The sequence below is a fragment of the Perognathus longimembris genome, chromosome 16 (assembly GCF_023159225.1).
Source record: "Perognathus longimembris pacificus isolate PPM17 chromosome 16, ASM2315922v1, whole genome shotgun sequence".
In the NCBI taxonomy this organism is placed as follows: domain Eukaryota; kingdom Metazoa; phylum Chordata; class Mammalia; order Rodentia; family Heteromyidae; genus Perognathus; species Perognathus longimembris.
The window spans coordinates 18,280,469-18,306,998 of record NC_063176.1 but is presented as its reverse complement, the minus strand read 5'-3'; the positions used below and the strand labels follow the sequence as shown (position 1 = coordinate 18,306,998).

Genomic DNA, 26,530 nt, shown 5'->3' with positions numbered 1-26,530 from the left:
TCCACTCTCAGTATAGTCGATCTAGAGTGGTTGAACTGTATTTTCATGTCAGTGCCTATCCTAATATCCTTACAAGAGTGTTTTCATTACATATCTAGGATGAGGGCTGGGCCTTCTTACCCAAGTGGTTCTGCCAGCATTTCAAACCAGCTTCTTCGATGAGCGGTCGGGCTATGGCTATGTCCACGTGACCCCTGTCATTCACAGGCAGAGTCACTTTGAAAAGCTCCTCCAGGACTTGTTTCTTACTATGTATCAGCTCCGTCCAAACTCTGTTGACAGCCTTTATGAGAAGCTGACGCCCTAGAAAATTGAAAGAACATGTAAACGATCAAATCACACATAAAAAAATGTTCTTATTTTTCATGTTTCATGTCTAGGAATTTTAACAATGAAATTTAATTGTTTTAAAAAAATGCCCAAATTATATTCCATTCAGTGAAAATGGTTATTTTTAAGTTTCCAAGCATTTGGGAAGTATTTCAAACATCTTTATGTTCATATAGAAATACCAATTTTTAAATTTATAAAACAGGAAACTGTATGAATATTTAATTATTTAGCTACTTCTAGGAAGAATTTACCCCCACCCCAACCCCAGATGGCTAGTGCACTGCCATCTGTGAGAGTCAGGTGCTCTATCACTGGGCTACGACCTTCAGCCCTTAAAAGGAAAGATATGAACATTTAAGATATGAACATTTAAGATATGAACATTTAAGTGGAGCTTGAAACTAAGTCAGTTTTTCTTTTTCGTATTTTATAAAACAAAGGAGATTGTAAATATAAAATTTAGCTTTTTGGATGCCTTGCTAACTGGTCTGATTCTTGGAGAACAGTCAATCTTTTGCAAGCATCAGAAGCACTGGGAGGGATTGCTTACCATCACGGACCCCAATGCCAGCGTCAAGAATTTCTGATTTAATAGACCTGAGTAGGGCCAAATAATCTGCTTTTCTACCAATCTACCTAGTGATACTGATGGGATTGGAGGCATGGCAGAGCACCAGCTGTGAGCAAGAAAGGAAGTGAGAGTACTAGGCCTTGAACTCAAGCCCCAGATACCTGGGGGATGGGAGAAATGTGGCCCAATGACACTGATAATACTAGTTACCCGGGGAGCAATGTCCTAGACTGTGAGTTCCAAACAAGTGGAAGAATACTGCGCCCTGTCCAGTATGGGATTCAAGAAATTTTGGTAGAGAAGTGAATAAATAATTGCTTAAATGAATGAAGGAAAAAGATTGAATGCAAAATTACCACACACTATTTAAAGTGATTTCAGCTTTAGCTGTGAATGAATGGAAATAAAACAACATACATGAAGAACTCAATGTGTGGTGCTTCCAAGATCAAAGGGAAAATGGATCTTAAAAAAAAAAAAAAGAGAGTCAAATGGAACTACTGACAACCTGCCTCAAGTACCATTTGCCTCTACTACCATTAGGCAATTCTTTCACAGACAATGTCAGCTATTTGTAAATCCTATCACACACCCTAGTATTACTAAGAAACATTATTATTAATTTTTTTTGGTCAGTTGTGGGGCCTGAACTCAGGGCCTGGGCACGACCCCTGAGCAATTTTGCTCAGGGCTACCACTTTGAGCCACAGCTCCACTTCCTCATAACTCATTTTGGTAGCATGTACAAGCTGCCCTGCTGGGAAAACAGTTGCAATATTTGTGCATTTTGAAGTCCTGGTTTTGGTTGTATCTTACTAATTAGAAATGTAAAGCAACAACAAAACATCCAGAGCCAGTGGGAGGACTTTACCTTCACTGATGTCCTGGCTGCAGCCACCATCCGGCTCGATGTCAGAGGGGATCATGATGTGCCACGTGGTCATGCGGGCTTCTGCTTCCAATCCGAATCCATCCACGTTGCTGAAAAATTCAAGTCAGATGAAACAGTCCATGGAAAACGCTTACCACTGAACTCTAACCAAATGTCTCTGCACACACATGGGAACACATGCAACATCACAAAGTTGCATGACTTGCAGGCAAGACACGTAAAACTTCTAGTTCACCATAAACATGCCATTTTTAAGGGACAATCTCACAAATCCACTTGATTAAGTAGAATCAAAGTAATACGTAGGCTGAAGATTATCCTCTTAATGTCTAAGATGCTTTTAGACTGCTGTTAACATTTTAACCTCAAAGGTATGAAGAGAGCACTCTCCTGACATGCCTGTGGCTGTTTCCAGTCTTCTCTCTTTGTCCTGGTCCTAGTAGTAGTGAAATGTTTGCAGTCTCCCAGATATGCCATGCTTTCTCCCCCCAAGCAGTAACATGGATAGTTCTTTCTCCTTGAAGCACTAGCCCCCATTTTCCTGTTCTCTTGGGTGGGAGAAGACAGGAGACACAGAAGAGCCAGGTCTCAGGTTGCCCCTCAGGACCCCAGCACCTGCTTCCACAGGAGCTCCTGTGACTCCTGTGATGTGCTTCCACAGCACTGGGCTGCTTCTGCTGGGGTTGTCAGTGTAGTGCACTGGCCACAGTTACCTGTGGGTTACCTGTGTTCCCTTCAGGAAGGCAACCACAAAATTGATCTTATGTTTTATTCTAACCCCTAATCCAGTGACTCGCCCCTAGCAGACACGGAGGATCTATTTTATTGGACAGATCAAAGCAATGAATAGAAAAATATTCATGTCACCCATTTAACTCATAGCACTCAACTTTCTCTTTCTACTTTTCTTGACCTCCAACAATGTGTACTTTATTTGCCTTAACAACAAATTCCTTTTTTTAAAAAATTATGATGACATATGTAACTATAAAAAAAATTTAAGTATGGAAAAGGAAAGATATTTAATACTGCATAAAAATGCAACACTTGCTCTTTATCTTTTGCATATAGTAATAGAACAAATGAAAGGAAAAGGAAATGTTATCAAAAGTTGTATAAGTATAAAAAAACAAATTCAACATGGCAAGATATACCTTCCAACATGTAGATTAATCAAGCAGTGAGCAAGACAGCTAATGAATTCTTGGTCGTGGTTTCCAGGTCCTAGGATCAAGTTCCTGTTTACAGTAAGGACCCTGAGCGAATCGAGGAGAGCTACTTGCTGAGGAACAGTTTTGTGTGCCCGTGAGAACTGGTACAAGATGGTCCTGTTGAGGCAGTGATAAACGGCATCCAGTGACAATCCCTGTGACCTTCTCTTTGACTAAAGACATGAAAAATATATTTTTAGCAAAATGGACAAAAATAGAAGCCAGGCTTGCTTATCATTCAAACATGAACTTTGTTACCAGTGTCACACTATGTACTAGAGATGTTAACAGGTACTAAAGCTTTTGCTATTACAGATTCAGAACTCATGAGACACCGAAGTAAAATCTAAAGAAGAGACTCCTATGTAACAGAGAGCTAGAGATGGAAGTCATTAATATTCCTGTCTGGCACAGTGGCTTCCCCCAAAATATACCAAGTGTCATCTAGGTGGAAGTTTCTGCCAAGTAAGTACATTTTGTTATGAATGATCTCTGTACAAATTTGGTGATACAAATTAAAACTTTAGAGAAAAGAATTTCAACAATGGCTGGTGCCCTACCACTTGAGCCATGCCTCCAGTGCCAAGTAAAAAAGTTTTCAGTCTAGTTTCATTCCCTCTCTTTAGCTTAACAATGGATGTTTCTCTCTCCTTTCCCTATTACACACACACACACACACACACACACACACACACACGCGTGTGCATAGCTAGCAAACATACCTCTCACACCTGGGAACCCATAATGTCCACATACTAGACAAGCTCTCTAATTAGAGCCACATCTCTGTCCTTTTCTTTGTATTTTGGTTTTTGAGATTGGGTCTCACTATATGATACTTCTAATTCCACCTTCTTAACAGCTGGGATTATAGGTGTGTGCTTCCATAAACATCTAGATATATTGCTTAAGAGATTCTTAGATGAATGAAGGGACCCTATGTACTGGCATTTAATGCTAAAAGAACACAATACTGGTATTTTCTACTTTCTACATGATGTGGTGAATAAGATTAATCACTTGAGTCAAACCAGACTAATCTTCCTTATTCAAACATGCACAAGAAAAATGAAAAACACAGTCTACAAAGTTCCAATTTATAAGAGAATATTTCCTCAATATCAACTCTTCATGCTCTGGAAGTCTTTGCAAACTGAAGTATTACTTGGTAAAACATAAAATTTTATCAATTGGATTACACTGTATCAAATTGCATTAATTCAATACTTGTTGAGCTGTATTAATTTCATTGCATCTGGCAAACAAACAGCAATGTGAGTAAGAGAAGGACTACAGTTTAAGAGAACTAGAAAACTTACAAGGGACTGGTTGGCACAGGCTACCGATAAGAAGAGAGGGATCAAAAGTATACTTCTTTTTCACTTTTAATAAGTTTAGCTTTATATTAAATGTTAATATTCATTATCTTATTAGTTATACTTATTTCCAACATTTTGACAGCATAGGACAATTTTTTTCAAAAGGAAAACATGTATTCTACAACTTAAAAGTGATGATGGATTACCTGTGCAATTAGTTGAATTATAAAATCTATAAGAAGTTTAGATTCTTTGTTGAACATGCCTTGCCAAAGCTTGTCCACCACACGTTGTGTGAAATAAAACACATTGTTCACCAATACCTGGTAGCTTCCTCCACTCGTAATAGGCAGAGATGCATCTTCCCCTAAATTCCAGTGGGAAAAAAACGTCTAAGAAAGTTGGTATCTACTAGCATAAGACCAGATCCTCAAAGAAATCAGACTATGGAGCATACCTACAACACTTAAGAATAGGATTGTGCATTATTTTAAGATATAACGTGCATAGCTGAAATCAGGATAAATATTGGAGGAAAGATTCTGAACACGGTAAAAGTGTTACTAGTTGAGACTCCCTGTGAAGTATTACACCCAAAGACAGACTGTGTCAGTTGTTCAATGTAAGCTGTCAGTGACAGTGTTTCCACTTCAGAAAAAAAATCAATTCAGTATATTAACTAAAAACTGACTATGTGTGAGTGGTAAAAGGGGGAAGAAAAAACCCCAAAGCTCTACTCTGGGGTACCCTTTTAAGTGCAATGAAGTAAGAGTCAGTGCGGGGAGGAGGCCTCTAGCCACCATGATGAGCACCCTAGGAGAGCCGCATGTCTTCAGCGGCTGCTCTGTATATGCTGCTCCAACCTCACCCTTCGGCCTCCTCCGAAACAGCACTCCTAAGCTCTCCACTGCAGGAACGCTGGGGCTTCACACCATGTCTTATTGCTATTCTCATATAACTCAGAATTGCTCCATTAAGCACGATTATGCTTTTTGTATGTGTATTCCTTCCCTTCCTCTCCACTTTCCAACCCTTCCTTTTTCACAGTACCAAGGTTTGAACTCAGAGTCTTGTAACTGTCCATGCCCCCAAGACCTGTGTGCTTTAATATTACTATACTTAGACTGGCTGTTATTTTTGTTTCTGTCCCAGGTCAATCTGGGTCATAATCCACTTAGCTATGATCTCCTATGTGGCTGGGACCACAGGTGTATCCATGGCTTATTTATGGACATGAGTTCTCACTAACATTCTCCCTGGACTGACTCTGAACTGTGATCCTCTCAACCTCTGCCTCCCAAATAGCTGGGGTACAGGTGTAACAAGCCCATGCTACCACATCTCCACAACTTTGTGTATGTGCATGTGTGCGCGCGCACTATTTTTCAGGTAGGTTCTTGCTGAGAGCAGGCCTCACATCACCATTTTCCCATCTGTAGCCTACTATGTAGCTAGGACCACAGCTGTGTATCACCACACCGAGCCTATTGAGATGGAACCCCATTAAGTTTTTGCTCAAGGTAGTCTTAGACTATGGTCCTCCTGATCTCCTCCTCCCTGGTACCTGGGATTACAGTTACAAGTAAGCCAATGTGCCTGGCCTCTTGACTCTGGATTGATCTCACCTGTCAAGGACAAGTAGAAAAGTGTGACTTGACACTTAGCTTTGAGCTATTATATATTCAACTGATATGTGTAAGTAATGTACATAAATGTGGTCCCTGAGACCAAGACTGTTTTAGCAGCTTTATTTAGACTTGTCTCAAACTAGAAACTTCCCCCCACAGGTCTACCAATAGTTAGTAAAGTGAATAAATGTATATACTTGTGATAGAATATTATATAACAATAAAAGCAAATGGACATCTGCTATATACAAAAACATGGATAAAGCTAACAAATATAATGATGAATATAAGAAATTAGATTAAAAGAGGAGGAAAGAAATGAAGTTACAAAATGATAGAACTGAGATGTCTTTACACCTAAAGAGAGACAATGTCAGTGACTTAAGCTAGAGGACAGTGCTATATAGGCACTTCTACAAAACAAAAGTGAAACAGAGACATACCCAATAACACATCAGCTGCAAGCAAATGATCCATCACACTATCCAAGATGTAAGTCTGAAATTCTTTTTGCTGCGTTCTTGTAGATCTTTCAGGGGAAGCCTAGGTCAGAAAAACTTAGAATTAAAAACAGAATTATATAAAGATAGTTGCTCAAACACAGTTACATTTTGAAATGTGTCAAAAAGATGAAAAAAAAAACTCTTGGTAAAGTTTAAAAAATGACATGAGGGGGTATACATGTGCTTGAAATCTTTCCCTTATTTTTAGTACTATAAAATTAAAAAAATTGTGGAACATCTCTGTGATGAAGTGGGTCATCAGGCCACATTGTTTACATGTGGGTACAGGTCATAATGACACCCTTCTCTTGTACAACTAGTCATAAAACCATCAGTAATAAATATAATCTCCAAATATTTTTTTTTTGTGTGGCCAATCCTGGGCCTTGAACTCAGGGCCTGAGTACTGTTTCTGGCTTCCTTTTGTTCAAGGCTAGCACTCTGCCACTTGAGCCACAGCGCCACTTCTGGCCATTTTCTATATATGTGGTGCTGGGGAATCGAACCCAGGGCTTCAAGTATATGAGGCAAGCGCTCTTGCCACTAGGCCACATTCCCAGCCCCACCAAACAATTTTTTAAAAACTCCTAACTCTACACACGCCAAGTATTTATTAAGTATTTGATACTATCATACTTGCAAAAGAGAGCCTTTCATCACCTTTATCAAATATCAGCAATTTAACCAGTCTACAAAGAAATACACATAAAATAAATCATAAAGTGATTAGAAGAAATACGGAAGTCCAAGTACATAGTAGTCAAGAGGATACAGCAACGGGGAGAGAAATTATTTCCAACAAAAAGCAACAAAGCACACACAATTCAGCTCTGAGCTTCATGGATGTTAAGGAGAAAACAGAGCTTATAGTGCTTTTTATTCTCAGTAAAAGGAAGCCGAGTAGACTGTCAGCAGGATGTTTTCCTGCTTGCTGGAGGGGAATATTCTCCGTGGATAGTTGACCAGACATAAAAGTAGTATCTCTGTGAACAGTTTTAGGAAGTACAAGATAGTTTTAAAATTATCACAAGCAAAAGCTAGGGGCACAGAGTTCAACCAAATCCTCTGAGAGCATTTCTATCAGCAATTAGAGAAGACAATCTGGTGCCTAACTTGCAAGAGTGTAACCTGCTAAGTGCTGAGCACAAGGAAGAACAGACAGCTTCCCTCATCCTTCCTGAGTGCTAGGCGGTTCAGCTAGGTTTCTGCCACTACTGAACAGCTCCCACTGTCAGAAAGCTCTTGATCTGTATGGATATGAAATACATGCTTTGTAGACAAGTGAAAGAGCCCACGTAAGTTTATACAGACATATCCAGAACTATGTTTATGACCACGTTACAAGTCAGCTTCAGAATGCTCTGACTTTTTCTTCTGGTATTCAAAGCAGTCTTGCCAAAGGTTTTAAGTATGCAGTTAAAATGTGAGTTCTAAAGTGAGATCCAAGACCTTAACATAAGGGAGTCAAAAGCCAACAGCTAAACTGAAGTTTGAATGACCATTTCCTTTTTTGTTATTTTTTGGGTCTAGAGGCGTGGCTCGGTTGGTAGAGCACTGACCAATGAGCAAAAGCATCAGATATGGAGTTTGAGTCCTTCTTTAAATTTTTTTTTTTTGGCCAGTCCTGGGCCTTGGCCTCAGGCACTGTCCCTGGCTTCTTTGTGCTCAAGGCTAGCACTCTACCACTTGAGCCACAGCGCCGCTTCTGGCCGTTTTCTGTATATGTGGTGCTGGGGAATCGAACCTAGGGCCTCGTGTATCCGAGGCAGGCACTCTTGCCACTAGGCTATATCCCCAGCCCTCTTCTTTAAATTTTTAATGACACTTTTTTTTTTTTTTTTTGAGTACCAAGGTTTGAAATCGGGGCCTCGATGACCTGAGCCACACTTTTTTTTTTTTGGCCAGTCCTGGGCCTTGGACTCAGGGCCTGAGCACTGTCCCTGGCTTCTTTTTGCTCAAGGCTAGCACTCTGCCACTTGAGCCACAGCGCCACTTCTGGCCATTTTCTGTATATGTGGTGCTGGGGAATTGAACCCAGGGCCTCATGTATATGAGGCAAGCACTCTTGCCACTAGGCCATATCCCCAGCCCCTGAGCCACACTTTTAACTATGTTTTTTATTTATTTGGTTAATTTGGAACTGGAGTCTCCAGTGTGCTTTTCGGTAAAGCCTAGCTTTGAACAGTAGTTTCCCCTTCCCCATCTCAGGCATCTGTGTTCTGAGGTTTAAGGGCCTGAGGCACAGGTACTGAGCTGCATATTTTTGTTTTAAAATGACAAAATATGGGGATCTAGTAACAGTTCTAAGAATTCTAGTGCAGTTTGGTTTGTCATTTAACTAATCTGAGGTAATATGAAGGACATCTCATGTTGTTTTTAACCTTAACAAATTCCATTATCATTTTCCTTTTTAAAAAAAGAATAATGTTGCAATTAAATTAAGTGTCTGTACATATAAATCAAACCCTCTGCCACCGAACCCTATCACTAGCCTCCTGTGTTGTTGAACAGATGAGTACAATGGTCAGTGGGAAATATGAGAACAAGTCCTGCCTGCCTCATTGGTATAACATTGCACGGACAGTCCTGCCCTTGGCAAGCAAAGAGCACGTGAGCTCTTCTAAGAGATAAACAGCAGATAGAGAATTTAAATGCTAACTCTCAGGGCCTTAACAGTTACACTGAACTTAAGTCTCAAAATCTCCAGAGTGAAATTACAAGTGAACACACAAAATGTAGGCTACAATCATTCTTTATCTGTCAGATAACGTTGGCTCACCCACAGACAACCACAATGAAGACAGGAAGCACTGTGACCTGCTTTGGCCCCTGGCCACCAGATCTGCCTTTCTGGTAAAAACAGCAGACAGGCCACCATTACTATTCACAGGATCACTGTCTCCTGTTTGAGGTCGCAGGAATGCCACAGAGAAAGCGGTGGAGTCCTGCACACAGGCCAGGCAGCCATGGGCAACTGCCACCCTTAGGAGAGAGCAGTATGGTTCTGGGAGGAAGGTCTTTGGCACTCTGTGCTGTTGCTGACATGTGCTGGCATTTCTTGGTTCTGACTGAAATCTTACTGGTTCTCCTCTCAGTTGTCTCAATGCTCACGTTGCCACAGAGCTCTGCTTTTTGCTTTCCTTCAGTCCGCCAGTATGGGCTTCCCTCTGATGTGTGACGATGGAGAAGTCTTGTACCCAAGGGCTGGAAGAATGTACTGAGCTCCTGAGACCACAGAATGTTGTGTATGCTACCAGAGAAGCCTGTGCTCCAACTAACACCTCAGTTCCATTACCTTACCTTGCAGATCAAAAATAGCTTTGATCTGATTTCTTGTACTTTCCACTGCCACAACAGTGCTCATTTGCAGTATGTCCATTTGGTCTCTCACAAGTGTGATAAATATGTGCTAGAATAAGAATGTGGCAAGTGTGATAAATATGAGCTAGACTAAGAATGACTAAACCCTCTAAGTGTGATTGTGTCTTGGGTAACAAGTACTGTGTTATGAACATGACCTGTGTCATCTGGTTTTATTATCAGTAATTCTTAGACACTGGTACTTTTCTTACATTATTTTATGGACGGGTTAGCTGTTAGTATGGAGACCAACCGAACCTGGCCAAAGCTATAATCAGCACACATTAATAGTTCAACATACTTTTCGCTGAGTGACACACACATTTAATCTTCAGAATAACACTGAAGAGGACACAGTTGCAGCACACTGACTTCCTGGAGTAGGCCTCGGCATCACACTTATGCCAGTGGGTATGGAGATTCCTTTGTTTTTTTAGAGACTGTTAAAATAGGTCATTTCACATGTCCATCTGGGGATATACTGAAGTAAGTAGGTAGGCCTATGACAAAATCTTAGATTTATGATACTGAAGACAGACTATATATTTACCACGCTAAAAACCATGGGGTCTAGTCTCCTCTTTCCTGGAGGCTAATAATGACATTCTTCTTCCCTTCATGGATAAAGACTTTATAATTCTAATATCAAAAACCATGTATACATTTTGTATTATAGGAAGACACAGATCATAATAATTTCATTAATATTTTTGTATAAGTATATGTCCTTACATAAGTGTAAGTCCTTCAAAGTGGTTTTTTGTTGTTGTTTTGGGTTTTTTTTGGTGTTGGCCCTGGGGATTGACCTCAGGGCCTAGGCACTGTCCCCAAACTCCCTTAGCTCAAGGCCAGTAGTGCTCTGTCACTTGAGTCACATCCCCACTTCTGGTTTTTTTAGGAGGATAGTTTAGCGGATTCTCAGACTTTTCTACCCAGGCCAGCTTCAAACTGTGATCCTCAGATATCAGCCTCCTCAGTAACTAGGATTACAGATATAAGCCACCAGCACTGAGAAAGATAATTAATTTTTAAAAGAGTTTAACTTTTTTTTAGTACTTCATTGTACCTTGCTGCTTGGGAATTGCCAGGATGTAGTTAACAGTTAAATGATTACAAAGTACTTACAGCTTATATGAAGGAATGGTGCTAATTGTAAACAGAAATTGAAGGCCACATGAAAATGGGTTGGAACTTTAAGAAGTTTGTAATCTATCTGGAAGCCTTGATCCTTACACTCCTTGCTTCTCCTTGACTGAATCCAACCACTACTGGTTCCCTAGTTCATTTTGGCACAGTTCTACTACAGAGCGACCAGTGTCTACTACAATGCATGCCACGTTCTATAGAGCAGCAGCGCCTACGACAATGCAAGCCAAGTTCTATTACAGAGTGCCCAGTGCCTAAGGCAGAGCAAGCCGAGTTCTATTGCAGAGCGACCAGCGCCTACAACAGTGCAAGCCAAATTCTTCCCACTGAACAGTGCAGAAAGCAAAATAAATTATATAATTTGTCTATGATAATTAATTAGCTTTAAAAGTCCTGTTAGCTTGAAAGTACTATTACCATATGGATTTACTTATTCCATACATTTCCTAAATGCATTTTATCTTTTTGCCTAGTTAACATTTATTAAACCTATTTCTTCTGCACTTTATCCTGTTATTGCATTTTTCATGGCATGATTCAAATTTTTACCCTATAATGACCATCTGTCTTCTTGGAGCTTTTTAAAGTTTGCAAAGGGGCAAGCTCATTCAGTCACGGTTTTTAATTCTACCATACAGATTATTCAGAAAACTTTTTCTGCCAATATTAAACACTGCAGTCTTGGTTAAGAGGCTTAATTAATTACATTAGTGACTTTTTTTGCCAGTCCTGGGTCTTGAACTCAGGGCCTGAGTACTGTCCCTGGCTTCTTTTGCTCAAGGCTAGTACTCTACCACTTAAGCCACAGCACCACTTCTGGCCTTTACTTTTTATGTGGTAGTGCGGAATCGAACCCAGGGCTTCATGAATGCTAGGCAAGCACTCTACCACTAAGCTACACTTCAAGCCCCTAGTGACTTCTTTTAATTGATCAAACTGAGATATTTTTACATGAATTAGGTTAGACCTCTATGGTGTAAGGTGTCAATTCTTTCTTTAGTTTTTACCCCCTTTGATTTATCCCATGTTGTCGCTGTTTTTTATTCTGGTAGCCCGTGTCTTGTACACGTTTATCTGATTTGGAGAAGGGAAGGGAAACAACAAAATGGTGAGACAAAGGACAAAGGGTAAATCAATGCAACAGTGATATTCACAAGACACTATGTTGGAAATGAACTTTACAAGTGGGGGTAGGGTAACACTGTACTCATTTCCTTACTTATGTAACTGTAACCCCTCTTTACAATAGTATAAAACATTACTTTAAAAGAAAGGTTAATTGCATTAGCCACTAGAGGGAGCAGAGAGCTCCATTCTGTATTTATAGGACTTAAACCATTCCATATTTACATGACTTAGCTAAAAGAATATGATTAGTTACAAGATTTTCCATTACTTTCTTTGGACATTACTCTAGATAAACATTTTGTTGCTGTTTATGAGCAGGTCCTTGTACATTCTAGACAGTGCACTCAATCACTGAGCTACATCCTCACCTTCAGAGGAACATTTTTAAATGGTTTTCAGGGATGGTAAATTTCTAGAACCAGCAGGGAGGCCACTGAAGGCTCAGAGCTACTCTCATTTTGTGATGCACCACTGATCCGTATAACCAGAATTCAGTTTTACCTTGGGGAAAATTCAGTAAGTGCATAGTGAGCAACCACAATGTGCAATACACTGTATCATAGGCTACCCTGGGTAAGTAACAGGAATGACAGATGGCAATGATGAGTGAGCGGCGAGTATGATCAATATCTAGGAAGTAGTTGCCACACTGTGGCCTGTTGGACAAATCCAGCCTGTGCATTTTTGTAGAGAAAGTTTTATTGAAACAGTCATGCTGCTCACTGCCTCCTATAATGTCTAGAGCTCCTTTCATACTACAATAGTACTACTGGTGAAGAATTATGATACAGAGTATAATGATTACAAAGCCTAAAATATTTACTACCTGGCCTTTCATGGAAAAAGTTTGCCAAATCCTCAAGGGTAAATGATAAAGGATTGAAGCAAATGCTTGAAGAAATGAAAAAAAATTGTAAGAAATTGGTAGGGTCTAAAGCACATATAGAATTAAAATGTTTTCATAACCTTTGGTATATTCTGCACACATGTAACTCAGAAGAATTAGAAATCTAAAAGCAACTGGAACTGTATCAGGAAAGAATACAGAACTCAGGTGACTATTAATGTGTGTCTATGCATTTCTTTGTCATTACCTCCAACAAAAGATCAATCAGTGGAGTTTGCTTGCTGGCTGGGGTAAGACACAGGTTGTCTATTATTAAGACCCGCATAAAGTCAAACACGAACTTTTTAGCTGGGTGATTGGTCAGGTATGTCTTGGTGCCCACATTGCAGTATTCTGATTGGCTCCTGTTCATTCCTGTGTCCGCTGCAAAGGCCTTAAACTCTTCGGCTGGAGATCCAACTTCATCATCAAGATCAGTAACCTAGTGAAATCAAGTGAATCACATTAGATCCTACATGACATTTTAACTTGTGCGTTAGCTAAAAATAAAACTGAAGCAGCAGCAGCATTTCCTTAGTTTTCACCTCCTGTTATGCTACTCAGCACATTATTCCATTTGAGTTCACATGACCCTGGCTTTCAAGGTACCTGGCACCATATGTCATGGTTACTAAACATATGGTCTTGTCTACTTTATGTAGATTACAAATCTATGATGGATAACTACTTAAATTAAATGAAGAAATAATAATGGGGATGGCCACATTTTCATTTTCAAAGATTACCTAGTGACAAATCTAATGTCACAAAACTACAGATAGATATCTGGCATAAATGTAGTAGAAATGCTCACTCAAGTTTTGTAAGTGAAAAAAAACCAAAATAATTAAAATAACATAAAAAGCTATTCCCAATTTTAACCCAAATGGAAAAGATAGACTAGCAGATAGGTTAACAATGCTGATTATGAAAAGATATTTAAATATATATTGAGGGTCTCATATTTACCCAAAGTGAGGATTATACACAAAACAGAGTGTCAAGGTCTTGTGTCAGTTTTTCTCTTAAAAATCTCCATAAAAACTTTGAATGGGTATTTTACCTTTATATATAGAAAAATATAGTATGAGGAGGTAGTTTATTCTATGCAGGACATGATAGAAGATGAAATATCCTCAAGTGTTATAAGGGAATACCTTTGTTTTATTTTATTTATTTATTTATTTTTTTGGCCAGTCCTGGGCCTTGGACTCAGGGCCTGAGCACCGTCCCTGGCCTCTTCTTGCTCAAGGCTAGCACTCTGCCACTTGAGCCACAGCGCCCCCTCTGGCCATTTTCCATGTATGTGGTGCTGGGGAATCGAACTGAGAGCTTCATGTGTAGGAGGCAAGCACTCTTGCCACTAAGTACCTTTGTTTTAATGAACATCTTCTGTTTGGGTAGAACAAACAAGTTGAGTGAATAAGAAAAGCCAGCAGGAGAAAAATACATGTACTATACATTTTATGTTATTTAACTGTACAAATTAAATCCAGACAATTCCTACTTCGTGAAATGAAAAAAGAAATAGTTTTCCTGACCAGAGTTCTATTACCCATAAAAAATATTTTGTAACTTTGCAGCCATTTTCACATGAAATAAACGAATCAACAACTACCTCGAGAAGGAAATTACTAACAAAAATATGACAAATGTAGACAGCAAGTAGAGTTCACTGTTGTTTCAGGGGATAGCAGAAGGCATGTGTGGGGAGCTAGAGACACCTGACAATGATCTAAGAGATAGCATATCAAATTATGAAACTGTAACTTGGCCAGAAATTTAAAAGATAGTCAAAAAAAATCTGCTAACCACTGAACAGACTAATTCCAGTTTTGCCATTTTCCTCCCCCTTTCCTACCATCTCTGAGTAAGGTCGAATATTGAAGGGGAAGACAGTTGCTGCTAAGGCACATAAAAACTCAGGGCTCATCCACATGGAGGCAAGGTCTGGGACATTGTGATATAAGTATCTGAAGAACTGCATCAGGGTCACGGGATATTCTCGAAGCCAAGACCCCTCTTCTTCTGACTGCCAGGGCTGCAACAGGGAGAAGAGAAAAACAGCATGTGAGAGAAACTGCTGCATCTAAAGATTACTTTAAAAATCTACCACTCTTCTAAAATTGTACGTACCAAGGATCCAGAACTCTATAAACCATACACATGAGCAGTGACATGTGTATATACAAATACAAATAAATCAAGAAGTTAACTGTAGTAAAAACAATACCTCTACAAGCTGACAGGATACTATAGCACTCACAGCTGAAGTAACTAGACTCAGTGGTTTTGATTATTCCTAATACACTCCAAACATGGCTGGTACCCTAGTGGCTGCCTTCAATACTGACTCACAGTACATACTAACAGAGGGTGAGGAATAAGAAAAATGATGAACGATGCACTTTACCTTTCTTAGACTCACACTGTACAAACCAAGAATACTCCTAGGCACTGGACAATACAATGAAAAAGCCAATAATACTCACTCAGTATCAGTTAATGTTTAGGAAGAAACTCCCATATATCAGGCACCCTTGGATTTTATGAATAGGCTACCTCATTAAATCTACAAAACAATCCTACTAGGCAAATTCCCTTAGCCTTTTTACTGAGGAAACTGAGGCAAACAGAAGTTAGCACACTTGATATACCAGAGGGTGAACTTTGGTCTCTTTTGGGTGATTCTTTTTATTTTATAGTGCAGGAGACTGAACCTGGGCCTCATGCATGGCAGGCACTCTCTACCATCCAGGCCACACCCCAACTCCAGTCTGTGGTCTTAGCACTACCTGGTCTGTCCTTAAAGATAACAAAACAGTCTGAGGTTACAGTAACCATATAGTAAACCAATAGGTATAATAAATAGTAAGTGGATTCTCTCTTAAAAATAACCATAGGCAGATGATCAAAAGGCCTAGTGTCCAGCAACTTACTGAATTCAGCATGCTACGGAGCATTCCCAACAGAAGAAAAGCAGCCTCTGTACACACATTGTGGATAGAGGAGACCACAGTCCCACTGGAGGCAGGAACTCCAAAGATAAATGTCCATATAGAATCCAGGTCAAACTGCAGAGGGCAACACAATTAAAGATTAGTCCCTAAGAAGTCTTTTTCAGGAGACCCTTATAAAGTTTAGTATTCTAAAATATACTTGAAATTAGTTTTTTAAAGTAAACAATGGTAAAGAGATGAATACTTGATCATCTCCTATCATTTTTATACTTATATATTGTCTTGTCTTAGCTAGCACCTATATTTTAAACACTGCTTTTCTAAATAAAATACACAGCAATTGGTAAAGAAATTACAGAAGTAATGATTCGAAGTGGGATCTTTTTTTTTGGCCAGTCCTGGTCCCTGGGCCTTGGACTCAGGGCCTGAGCACTATCCCTGGCTTCTTCCCGCTCAAGGCTAGCCTAGCACTCTGCCACCTGAGCCACAGCGCCCCTTCTGGCCGTTTTCCATATATGTGGTGCTGGGGAATCAAACCGAGAGCTTCATGTGTAGGAGGCAAGCAAGCACTCTTGCCACTAGGCCATATTCCCAGCCCCTAAGTGGGATCTTTTAAGAAGCAGGATAAACTCACTTTCCTTCATTCCCAGCAATGTTCTAATTCAAATTTAGACTACTTGCAGATAAGATTTAACAAAATAAAATTTATTCTGAACAGTTTTATATTTTATGCCCATAGTGCCAGTGTGCTTCGAAAACTGTAAAAGCAAATTCTGCTACATATAAATCTTTACCTTGACTGAATCTATTACTATCTAGGTGATTTCACTTAAAAGGTTTGTCAACTGCTAGAATTGATTTGATTATCATTAGGCATTTGATAGAAGCATAACTGACTTAAAAGCTAAATCCCTAAATCTTTGTAAAACTATAAATACACACTGTAGACATTTACAAGTCTTCAATTAGAAGTCAAATAAAGCCCCACTGTTTTCCAAATTTGGATGTAATCTATCATCAAGGGATTTAAACTGTTTGTTAGAACTTGCACCTATACCATTGTTTTTTTTGTTTTTGCTTGTTTGTTTTTTCTGGCGCTGCTGGTACTGGTACTGGTACTTGAGCTCAAGATATTGTGTTCTTCCTTGGCTTTTTCACTCAAGGTTGGCACTTTACCACATGAGCCACCAGCTCCATTTCTAGCATTTGTGCTGGATTTAAGAGTCTTGTGGACTTTTTGCCTGGCATGGCTTCAAATCTCTCTCCAAATAACTCAACCTCATGAGTAGCTAAGATTACAGGCTAGTTTACTCCATTTGTTTTATTGCCATTGTTGTTGTTATTATTATTATTGTGCTAGTCCTGGGGCATGAACTCAAGGCCTGGTCACTGTCCTTGAGCTTTTGAGCTTAAGCTAGAACTCTACCACTTGAGTCACAGCTTCACTTTGGGCATTTTGGTGATTACTTGGAGATAGAAGTGTCATGATTTTCCTGTCTAGGTTGTCTTTGAACCTTGAGCCTCATATCTCAGTCTCACCAGTAGCTAGGATTATAGGCATGAGCCACAGACTCCTGGCTATTTTTTTAAAAATGGTATTATATTTCTACCAAAAATTTCAGTACTGAAAATCCTTTAAATCATCATTAAAATAAACCAAAGTCCTCAGGCATAGATAATCATAAGAATACAGGGGAAAAGGCCAAACAGTGACAAAGGACTTATTTTTGGGAAAATTACCTATAGAATTTTCAGAGTTTTCTATCCCAATCTTAAATGTAAGAAAGTGATAGGACTGAGAGGTGTCTTCACTGTGATTAGTCCTCTATCCTAGAGCCATTGTTTGGTTTAAAGAGTTACAGTTCCACCTTACTAGGTAATTCCTACCTGGCAACCCTGCTTACATCGGCTGCTGGTGACAGGCACACTGACCTGCAGGTTCTCAGGCAGCTCACTAACTGGCTGCTGCAGAAACAAGGCCATGAGGAGGAAATAAAGGGCAGGGACATTAGTGTGTTTAGGAAGAAATGACTGGAGAACTGGAAAACCAGGAAAATGACAGGCATCCCGGTTAATCTCCCTGACCGTCCATCTCCCACCGGCACTCCTGCCCACATTGAACCCTAAGAGAAGAGGAAATACAAGAATGAAACGAACAATCATAATCACGCGTCAGTAACAAAGAAGGGAGTAACTTAGTATGTATCCCAAATATTCATATTAACACAGGCAAATAACTATTCAAATGTTGAATTCATTGTTTAGCCAGGTTTTTTTATTTGCCATCTGCTTGACTAGCAAACCTATTACAATACAGATTTTGCAACATAGCTGAGGCAATCAGATTGTGTTTGAAAGTGCTTCAAGTGATATAAATTCGACTCATTAAGAGAATGACTTCAGAAGATCTCTAACATTATTGCTTGTATTTTCAAAGAACTAAGTAATTGGAAGCACCACCAAATGGAAGATGCTATAAAATATACTTGATAAATAGTATATTTCAGGTGGCCTGAAAAGTTATTCTAAAACAGTCAACTTTAAATTATCTACAGAGTTATAGGCAAGATTAAATGAAAATACAAAATGGTTATTTCTCTGTTGCGAAACTGCCAGGAAAAGCGATTACAAATTTCTCTGTAGTTCCACACAAGTTGACCTGGTCTCTCAGAATACTCTGAAACAAACCAGCCCTTTCAAGAAATCCCCAGTGCTTCTTTTTTTTTTTTTGGCCAGTCCTGGGCCTTGGACTCAGGGCCTAAGCACTGTCCCTGGCTTCTTCCCGCTCAAGGCTAGCACTCTGCACTTGAGCCACAGCGCCGCTTCTGGCCGTTTTCTGTATATGTGGTGCTGGGGAATCGAAACTAGGGCCTCGTGTATCCGAGGCAGGCACGCTTGCCACTAGGCTATCTCCCCAGCCCCTCAGTGCTTCTTAATGATGCATATACAGCACCAGTGTTTCTTTCAATCCTGCTTCCTCTATTACACATGGTTTTTAGGATACTACTCAAGCATGGTTCTTTTGGCCAAATTTTTCAGTCAAGATCTTTTGTAAATAGAAGACAATATGTGAAGAACTAATGAACAATGAATATATGATTCAGACACTTATTTACTGGGGATTAAACCAGAGCCTGTACATCATACAAACAGAGCAATATCCACATTCTAAGCTTTAGTATCATTTTGCAACATAGAGAATATGCTCCTTATTAAAACCTCAAGGTTAACTACTACCAGCAGTAGGATATGGTGTGGTGTTGGCATTTCACAGTGTATAGATTACGCTGCCTCCTTTGCTCCTGTCAATGAGACTACCACATTTCTGAAAAGAACTGGTCATATTTTATGACACTGGGTCAATCTTTTTCATAAATTATTTGATAAATAATAAAATACAAATATGAGATAAAATAAAAATTGATAAATTATTTGATAAATAAAACTTTATATAAACTGGGTATGTGGTACATACCTGAAAGCTTAGCATTTGGGAGGTCAAGGCTGGACTGGCCTTTGTGTCAGAAACACTCCCTTCCCCCAATTAATACAAATGGGAATTTTATACATTATATTTCAATTAAATTTCAGATCCTAAAAAGTGAACCAATACTACTGGGCTGTGAGTGTAACTCTACATCAGAGTGCTTACTTAGAATGCAAGAGGCCTTTGTTCAGATCTCCCAACTACAGGAAATACAATAAAAATAGAAAAATACAAAAAGTAAATCCAATACTAGGGTTTTCATTTTCCTTTCTAAGAGTTTATAATAATTTCCCCCTATGAGTCTGAAAGAATATTTAGCATAATATTAACAATTAGACATGAATTCAGATTCAAATTACACCTAGGTGGAATTTTTACAAAAGCATTTTGACAGGAACTAATAAATTTGAATTGAAAAGTCAAAATCATTAGGCTGCACATCAGATGAAGAAGAAATAGACTCCAATGAGAAGATATATGCACCTGTCATACTTGCAAATAAGTGTTAGGTGGATGCAGTAAAAAAATTATAAATTAAGAAATTGAGTATCTAGAGGAGTGGGAAAAACAGAGTACCTAGATTCCTTTTATGGTATTTGGGTGGCATGTGCACTGCACAAGAAGGTATTAATAAAGGACAGGCAAATTCTAAGGCACAAAGCCAGGACTGATAGGTATCGAGGTGCCATTTAACAGCAGTTAGGGGTAAAATGCATCCCCATCAGTGGCACCCCTTTTAACCTTCTCAGAACCTTTCTAATATTCCTGAAACAACACAGGATAGAAGAGGCCCAGGACAGGAGGCAGATTCTTTGACACTGCTAGTGCTTGGTCCAGAAATGTTATATGAAAAAAAATAGTATATCCTAATTAGAGTAAACAATTCTTAATTTATACTTACTAAGTTTCATATTTCCTTCAAAACCTAATTTTTACTAAAACATATGCTTGTCTCCAGAGTCCTGATGGCCAAATGAGTTAGTATCAAAAATTTTGACAAAATTTTTTCTTAGGGTTCATTATTACTACTATGTTTGGCCTTTAAAAAAGCAATGTGATTAATCAGAACTTGCATATTTAACAGAACTCATGTTTATTCATGTTTTTCATAGTGTTTATTTATTCTCTAGAATAACTAATTCCCTCCCCCCCACCTTCTCCTCCACTCCTTGGTTCTTCCTTTATTTCTTTAAGACAGAGCAGACCAGGCTAGCTTTCAAATCACAATTTGGCATCTATCTACCTGTATCCCCTGAAGAAGGAGATTACAGGTGTTAAGTACTACCACACCCAGTTTTCTAGTAGCTATTCTTAAGGTGGATAAGCTCAATTTCCTGCTACAAAACTGTTCATAATAACCACATTTGTAGGTTATGTTTTTCCTCTGTGCCCTGGGAAATGGTGGCCTATTTTTCCAAGCACAAAAGTATCTCTAAAACAGGTACCTAGTTAGAAACTGCTTTTTCTGAAAAGCACTCATGGGCCTGAGGCTCACAAGTTAACTAGAGCAGGCATCCCTACTTTGAGTTCGAGATTCTCCTTTATCTGCCTCGACTCCTGTTGAAGTGCTATAACCAGGGGTAGCTGACCAATCTCATCCCACAAAAGGCACAGAAAACAAAGTTTTCCCAACCTGTCAAGATCTTCTACACCAAGATTCCTGGGTCCTCTATCAACAGTAAGTGGTTGCTGAAGAAAATGACCTTTATAGAAATGAAATGATGACTTTGACAGTGGCATCTAATGGACAGCACTAATTCCATTTTGCCTGTTTTCTGCCTTTATTTTTCCTCTTCAACCTTGCTTTCTGAGGCTATCCTACTATAAGTTTGGATTCCACTGGACCAATCAATAAGCCTTTTGTGACAGGAGTTAAATCTACCCATTGGTTAGTAATGACTTCCTCATTGTGACCAGGCCCTGTCTGACCAATCCTAATCAATCAAATCAGAATTTAATCAAGACTGATTACTGGTGTATTCTTCTTGCCTCTTCCTATATAATCTGGAAGCTCATGCCAGTAACCCAAAGAAGGACTTGGGATCTATGAACCTCATTCTTTCTGACATGACCATGTTCAATGTATCTCCATTCTCTATCCCTTACCACTACTGGTCTTTCAAATTGGCATGCTGAGACTCTGTGAACTGAAGGTTTTGTCCCAATACTCTAGTAACAACCTTAATAATAATTTCAAAATATATTTTATCTATTTTTAAGTGTGTGTGTAGGTGTGTCTTCAAGGCCTGGGAGCTGTCCCTGAGCGTTTTTTTGCTCAAGGCTAGTACTCTACCATTTGAGTGTTCACAGCTCCACTTCTGGCTTTTTGGTATTTAATTGGAGGTAAGAGTCTCATGAACTTTCCTGCATGGATTGGCTTTGAACAGTGATCCCCAGATTTCAGTCTTCTGAGTAGCCAGAATTACAGACATAAGGCACCAGTACTCAACTTCAAATATATTTTAAAGAAGATAATGTTCTTGAGAAATCATTTCACAGTGAAATAAAAATAGTATCCCTTCTATATCATATACTACATTTTTTTCAGGCATTTTCTGTATTTTCATCATAAAATGGTATGGGTATCATATTGAAACTTCTGTCTTCCTGTCATTCATTTTGACATTTAACATGGTACAGGTAATATCTAGATATTTAAACTTTTATATTTTAAAAGTAAACTACACATTTTGATCCTAATTTCCCATCTAACAGAGAAAATAGAACCTTTCAACATAATATAAGCTCCTTGAGGTCAGAAAGACCACCATTGTATATATGAAATGTTACAGTGGCAAATATTTTAAAGTAGGTTAAGAATTGAATAATTGGGGCTGGGGATATAGCCTAGTGGCAAGAGTGCCTGCCTCGGATACACGAGGCCCTAGGTTCGATTCCCCAGCACCATATATACAGAAAACGGCCAGAAGCGGCGCTGTGGCTCAAGTGGCGGAGTGCTAGCCTTGAGCGGGAAGAAGCCAGGGACAGTGCTCAGGCCCTGAGTCCAAGGCCCAGGACTGGCCAAAAAAAAAAAAAAAAGAATTGAATAATTATACTTTCATTAATATAAACAAAAATGTCAATTTGAAGATATCTAACATAGAAAAATAGGAACACTAGAAAGCAGAGAATAAGGAGCTTTAGCAGAAACAGGGACCAAGCTCAAGTTCTTAAGTAGCAACACAGTGTAACTGTTATAAGTATGGACTATAGATTTGAATGACTTAAGATTGAGATTGTGACGATTCCTGGCTGTTACTGTCATGTTTACAATGATGATTTTATCCTTTGGTTTTGTAATCTGTAAAATAAATATGATATTTATACTTTATAGTTATTCTGCAAATGAACTAAATCACATAGTGATCAGTGACAAAGTAAACAAAAGAAATATTACTATTAATTCTGTTATACTAAAAAGTTGCTATTTACTAACATATAAGAAGAGGACCTGCTAAGAAACAAATCATGAAAAATTCTCTCAGCTTTCATATCTTACTATTCTATCTGACTTAAGTTTGAATTTGAAATATCTAAGCTTTTCTATCATTAGCTAAAACTTAATGACACAAACTGGCCAGTATGAGTTTACTTGACATTTAAAAACAAAACAAAATAGCTTATTTTAAAGCATCTACTCATAAAAGTTCCATCATACCTAATACAGTTCCAATCTTATTAGTTAAGACAGAATCCGTTTGTTCAAGCCATCCTCCACCACTGAGTCCTTCTTTAAATTTGATGAGAATAGACTGATTACTAAGCAAGACGACAAGAATCCTCATGGCCGCTGTAACTGTGGTGGGATGCAAGTGTTCTTCCATAAACATCATGACCCAGTCAAAGCCCAGGGTCTTGACCAGTTCTTCACAAGCTCTATTCAAAGACGGATGGATACAAAGTAATAAGATTAATTTCAGGAATTAAGATTTTAAAATTAAGAAGAAACATATGACTTGATTTAATTCTTAAAAGACTATAAATTTCAAGGATAAAATAAATCCTAAAATTTGTGGCCATTCCTACTTTTGCAGATATGAATAAACTGGTAACAGTACATAGTATAGAGTAGCCTCAATTCTAAAAGGTTTTACTGCCAGATGTTTGTGGATTACACATGCAATCCTAGCAACTGTGGAAGCTGTGGCAACGAAGGCAACCTGGGCAGAAAATTCTGCAAGAACTCTTTTCAGTGACAGCTGGACAAAGTGGTATATGCTTGTTATTTCATTTATGATTAAGCCTAACGTAGAAGAATTGCACCCAGGCCTCTATCTGGATAGGAATAGAGACCATATCGCAAAAACAAACAGCAAGAATTGGGGCTGAAGGCATGGCTCAGCAATAAAGTGTCCACAAGGACCCGAGTTCAAACTACTACTAAAAAAAAAAAATCTCTTACTGCAAATTAATGCTTGTTTTTTCTTTAGATGTATAAACTAGTTTTAGCAATATATCCAGAAGTCTGTTCCTCAAAAGTATAAGATTAGCAGATATAAGACCTCCAAATTCTTCTTCAGTTCCTGAAATGACAATAAATACATTAAATAACCTCAGAAGATAAACTAAAATTTCCAATGTGATTTTTGATAGGTCATAAAAATAGTATCCTGGTAAACTTATTTTTGTATAAGTGCTGTCTACTAAAGTGGATAAAGAGGGTTAAAGTTCAAAGTTCTCTTTATTGATAACAGGCATCATCTAAGCTCTACTTAACAGGAGGGAAGCTATCAATAAGTACCATAGGAAGAAAAATAATTAAAACAAAATGCCCATCCCCAGACAGCTTATTTCTTGATTATTCTTGAAGGATACAGTTTAATGTACCAGATTTTAAACAAACAAACACAGAAGGCATAATGTACAACACATCGAGGAAAGTAAGAATTACTTTCCAGTAGATGCAAAGGTATACAAATGCAGGAGAAACTGGAAAGGGCAGAGAGGTAAACAGGATCTCAGTGGCTCTCAGGGAAACCCAGGGCCAGGCGTCAGTTCAGGCTGTGATGCTGCTCACAAGCAGCAATATACTTTATGCTGAAATTGAGGCTCAAGCAAAACTTCACCATGGGTTTATACACTTTTACTTGTTTAGGTCAAGGACTACTACTAACATTAAATTGTATCTGTGCATTATGGGGACCTTCCAGGTCACCAAAGGGAATTCAGTATTGCCTCCTCTTCCAAGAGGGAGAAGTCTGCCTTATCCAAAGCCTACCTTTCATAGGGACCCAAGCACTCTTAAGAATTACTTCTTAACACTTTCTACAATAAAGTTACAACTTGTTAAAAATTAATTTTTATGTCTAGGTTTCTGTCAACTATGCCTCCCCAAATTTTCAAAACAGTTTACAACTATGTACTCTAGAAACAGTTTCCAGGTCAATTTTGCAACTCTAACTGCTGCTTTATTCCACACCGTGTCACTGCTTTGATCACTTTGCCACTGTAGGTTGATGTTCATCATTATTCAAGGCACTACTTTTAGTAGATGTGTATACTGAACATTATGCCTATTACTTGAAAGGGTGGAAAAAACGTCTGTCACTTTAGGTTTTTGGAACATATCATACCAATGGTTTTTTATCAGCTTTCAACACAAATACATAATAAACATTATTCACTAACTAGAGTAACAATGCTTTTTATTTTCTATATGATCTTATGTGACAATAAAGTGATGATAATACCAGCCTAGATATTTTGGTATATTAACAAAAATATTTAGTTATGTATCAATTGTTACTGAAGTGTTCTAGAGATCAAGGAAGAGTTTACAGCACCACAATGTGTACTACAGAGGTATTTTTTCTTCCAGAAAAATGCCAATATGCAGCTGGCTGAAAGCACTGGATGTTTGAGGGAAAACTTAAAAGATTGTGAACTTAATAAGTTGGGTGGTATGAAAGTATATACAAATGTATTAACTGATAGATGGTAGATTCAAAGGAGAACTCTAATAGTGTCATTCCCTAGAAAGGCCAAAGTTCAGCAGAATAAAGCACAAGAAGCAGGCAATTGAAAGGGATGAGGTGAGGTCAAAGGGAAAAGGGTAGACAAATGAAGAGGAGAAGGGAAAAATACAGTTGATAATCCAATGTATATCCTACAAAATTAAGAAGGAGTGGGTAGGAGAGGGATGGGTGAGAATGTTGAAAGGGATAATATTGAGCAAGATACACTGTATTTAGAAACTGCTTTGTTAAATGGTAAATCTTTTGTACAACTACTTAAAGAAAGTAACAATTTTAAAAAAAAAGATTTGTAATTTCAATTTCAGAGATCACTACAGAAAGTTTTCAACTATTTGCACTACATTTTCCTGTGCTAGAATGCACAACTGGAAAACATATGGGAAAGATATGCATGATATGTAAAGGTATTATTTTTATGAACTTGGAGTCATAACTATGAGATGATTCTAGTAAAATATTCTTTCTCCCAGTGACTAACTACTTAACAGAAAAATGAAAACTACAGTAAAATGGATATAATTCACACTTCACAAGTATTAGTTCTGAAAATCTGTATGTGTAATTTTAAAAAATCCAATAATGTTAGAAGAGCTTGCCATTTAAAGGAACAATGTTATGAATACTCTAAAAATAAGATATTATTTATAAAGTAAAATTCACATCCTATTAATTTTGTAAACAACATACACTTCTACAAATTACATAGATTTGACATAAGAAAAACAGTGATAAAAGACAGGAAAAAAAAGTAAGGAGGAAGGTTGTTTAATATTTTCATTATCACATATAATTTGTATCAGAGGAAAACAGTACATAGTAATTAGCTAATCATTATCTTTCCCAAATTCCAGGGTAAACTCACCAGTGTCAAGTTTCTCTTCATTATTTATTTCCATAACTACAAATTTCTCACAAACTGCAAAGGTTGGCAAAGTAGAAGAAATAAACTGTCCAAACCTATAAACAAATAAGGAAAAGAGGTTATACAGCTTATTTTTCTTTCTCTAATGCAACAAAATACAAAGGCAAGAACAACAAAATAACATTTCTGATTTTAAGTTTTAAGAAATTTTAGGTAATTATATTTTGTTTGTTCCCTTTTGAATAATCTATGGTAATATTACATATAAT

General features: G+C 38.2%; 1 protein-coding gene across 6 annotated transcripts in view; it reads right to left on the bottom strand.

Annotated features, from left to right (window-relative positions):
- The window catches only part of Wdfy3 (WD repeat and FYVE domain containing 3), a 250,897-nt gene that overhangs the window by 55,256 nt on the left and 169,111 nt on the right, over positions 1–26,530 (bottom strand). For 5 of the 6 annotated variants that reach the window (XM_048364027.1, XM_048364026.1, XM_048364032.1 and 2 more), the window contains 12 exons: positions 26,262–26,356; positions 23,827–23,947; positions 23,083–23,300; positions 17,825–18,060; positions 15,917–16,051; positions 14,839–15,018; positions 13,186–13,419; positions 6,398–6,497; positions 4,533–4,693; positions 2,951–3,180; positions 1,776–1,885; positions 121–303 (listed from right to left, as the gene is read on the bottom strand). In XM_048364027.1, coding sequence (XP_048219984.1) covers positions 121–303; positions 1,776–1,885; positions 2,951–3,180; positions 4,533–4,693; positions 6,398–6,497; positions 13,186–13,419; positions 14,839–15,018; positions 15,917–16,051; positions 17,825–18,060; positions 23,083–23,300; positions 23,827–23,947; positions 26,262–26,356 — 2,003 coding nt within the window. The remainder of the gene's footprint in view (positions 1–120; positions 304–1,775; positions 1,886–2,950; positions 3,181–4,532; positions 4,694–6,397; positions 6,498–13,185; positions 13,420–14,838; positions 15,019–15,916; positions 16,052–17,824; positions 18,061–23,082; positions 23,301–23,826; positions 23,948–26,261; positions 26,357–26,530) is intronic. The other variant, XM_048364029.1, reaches the window with a different exon arrangement.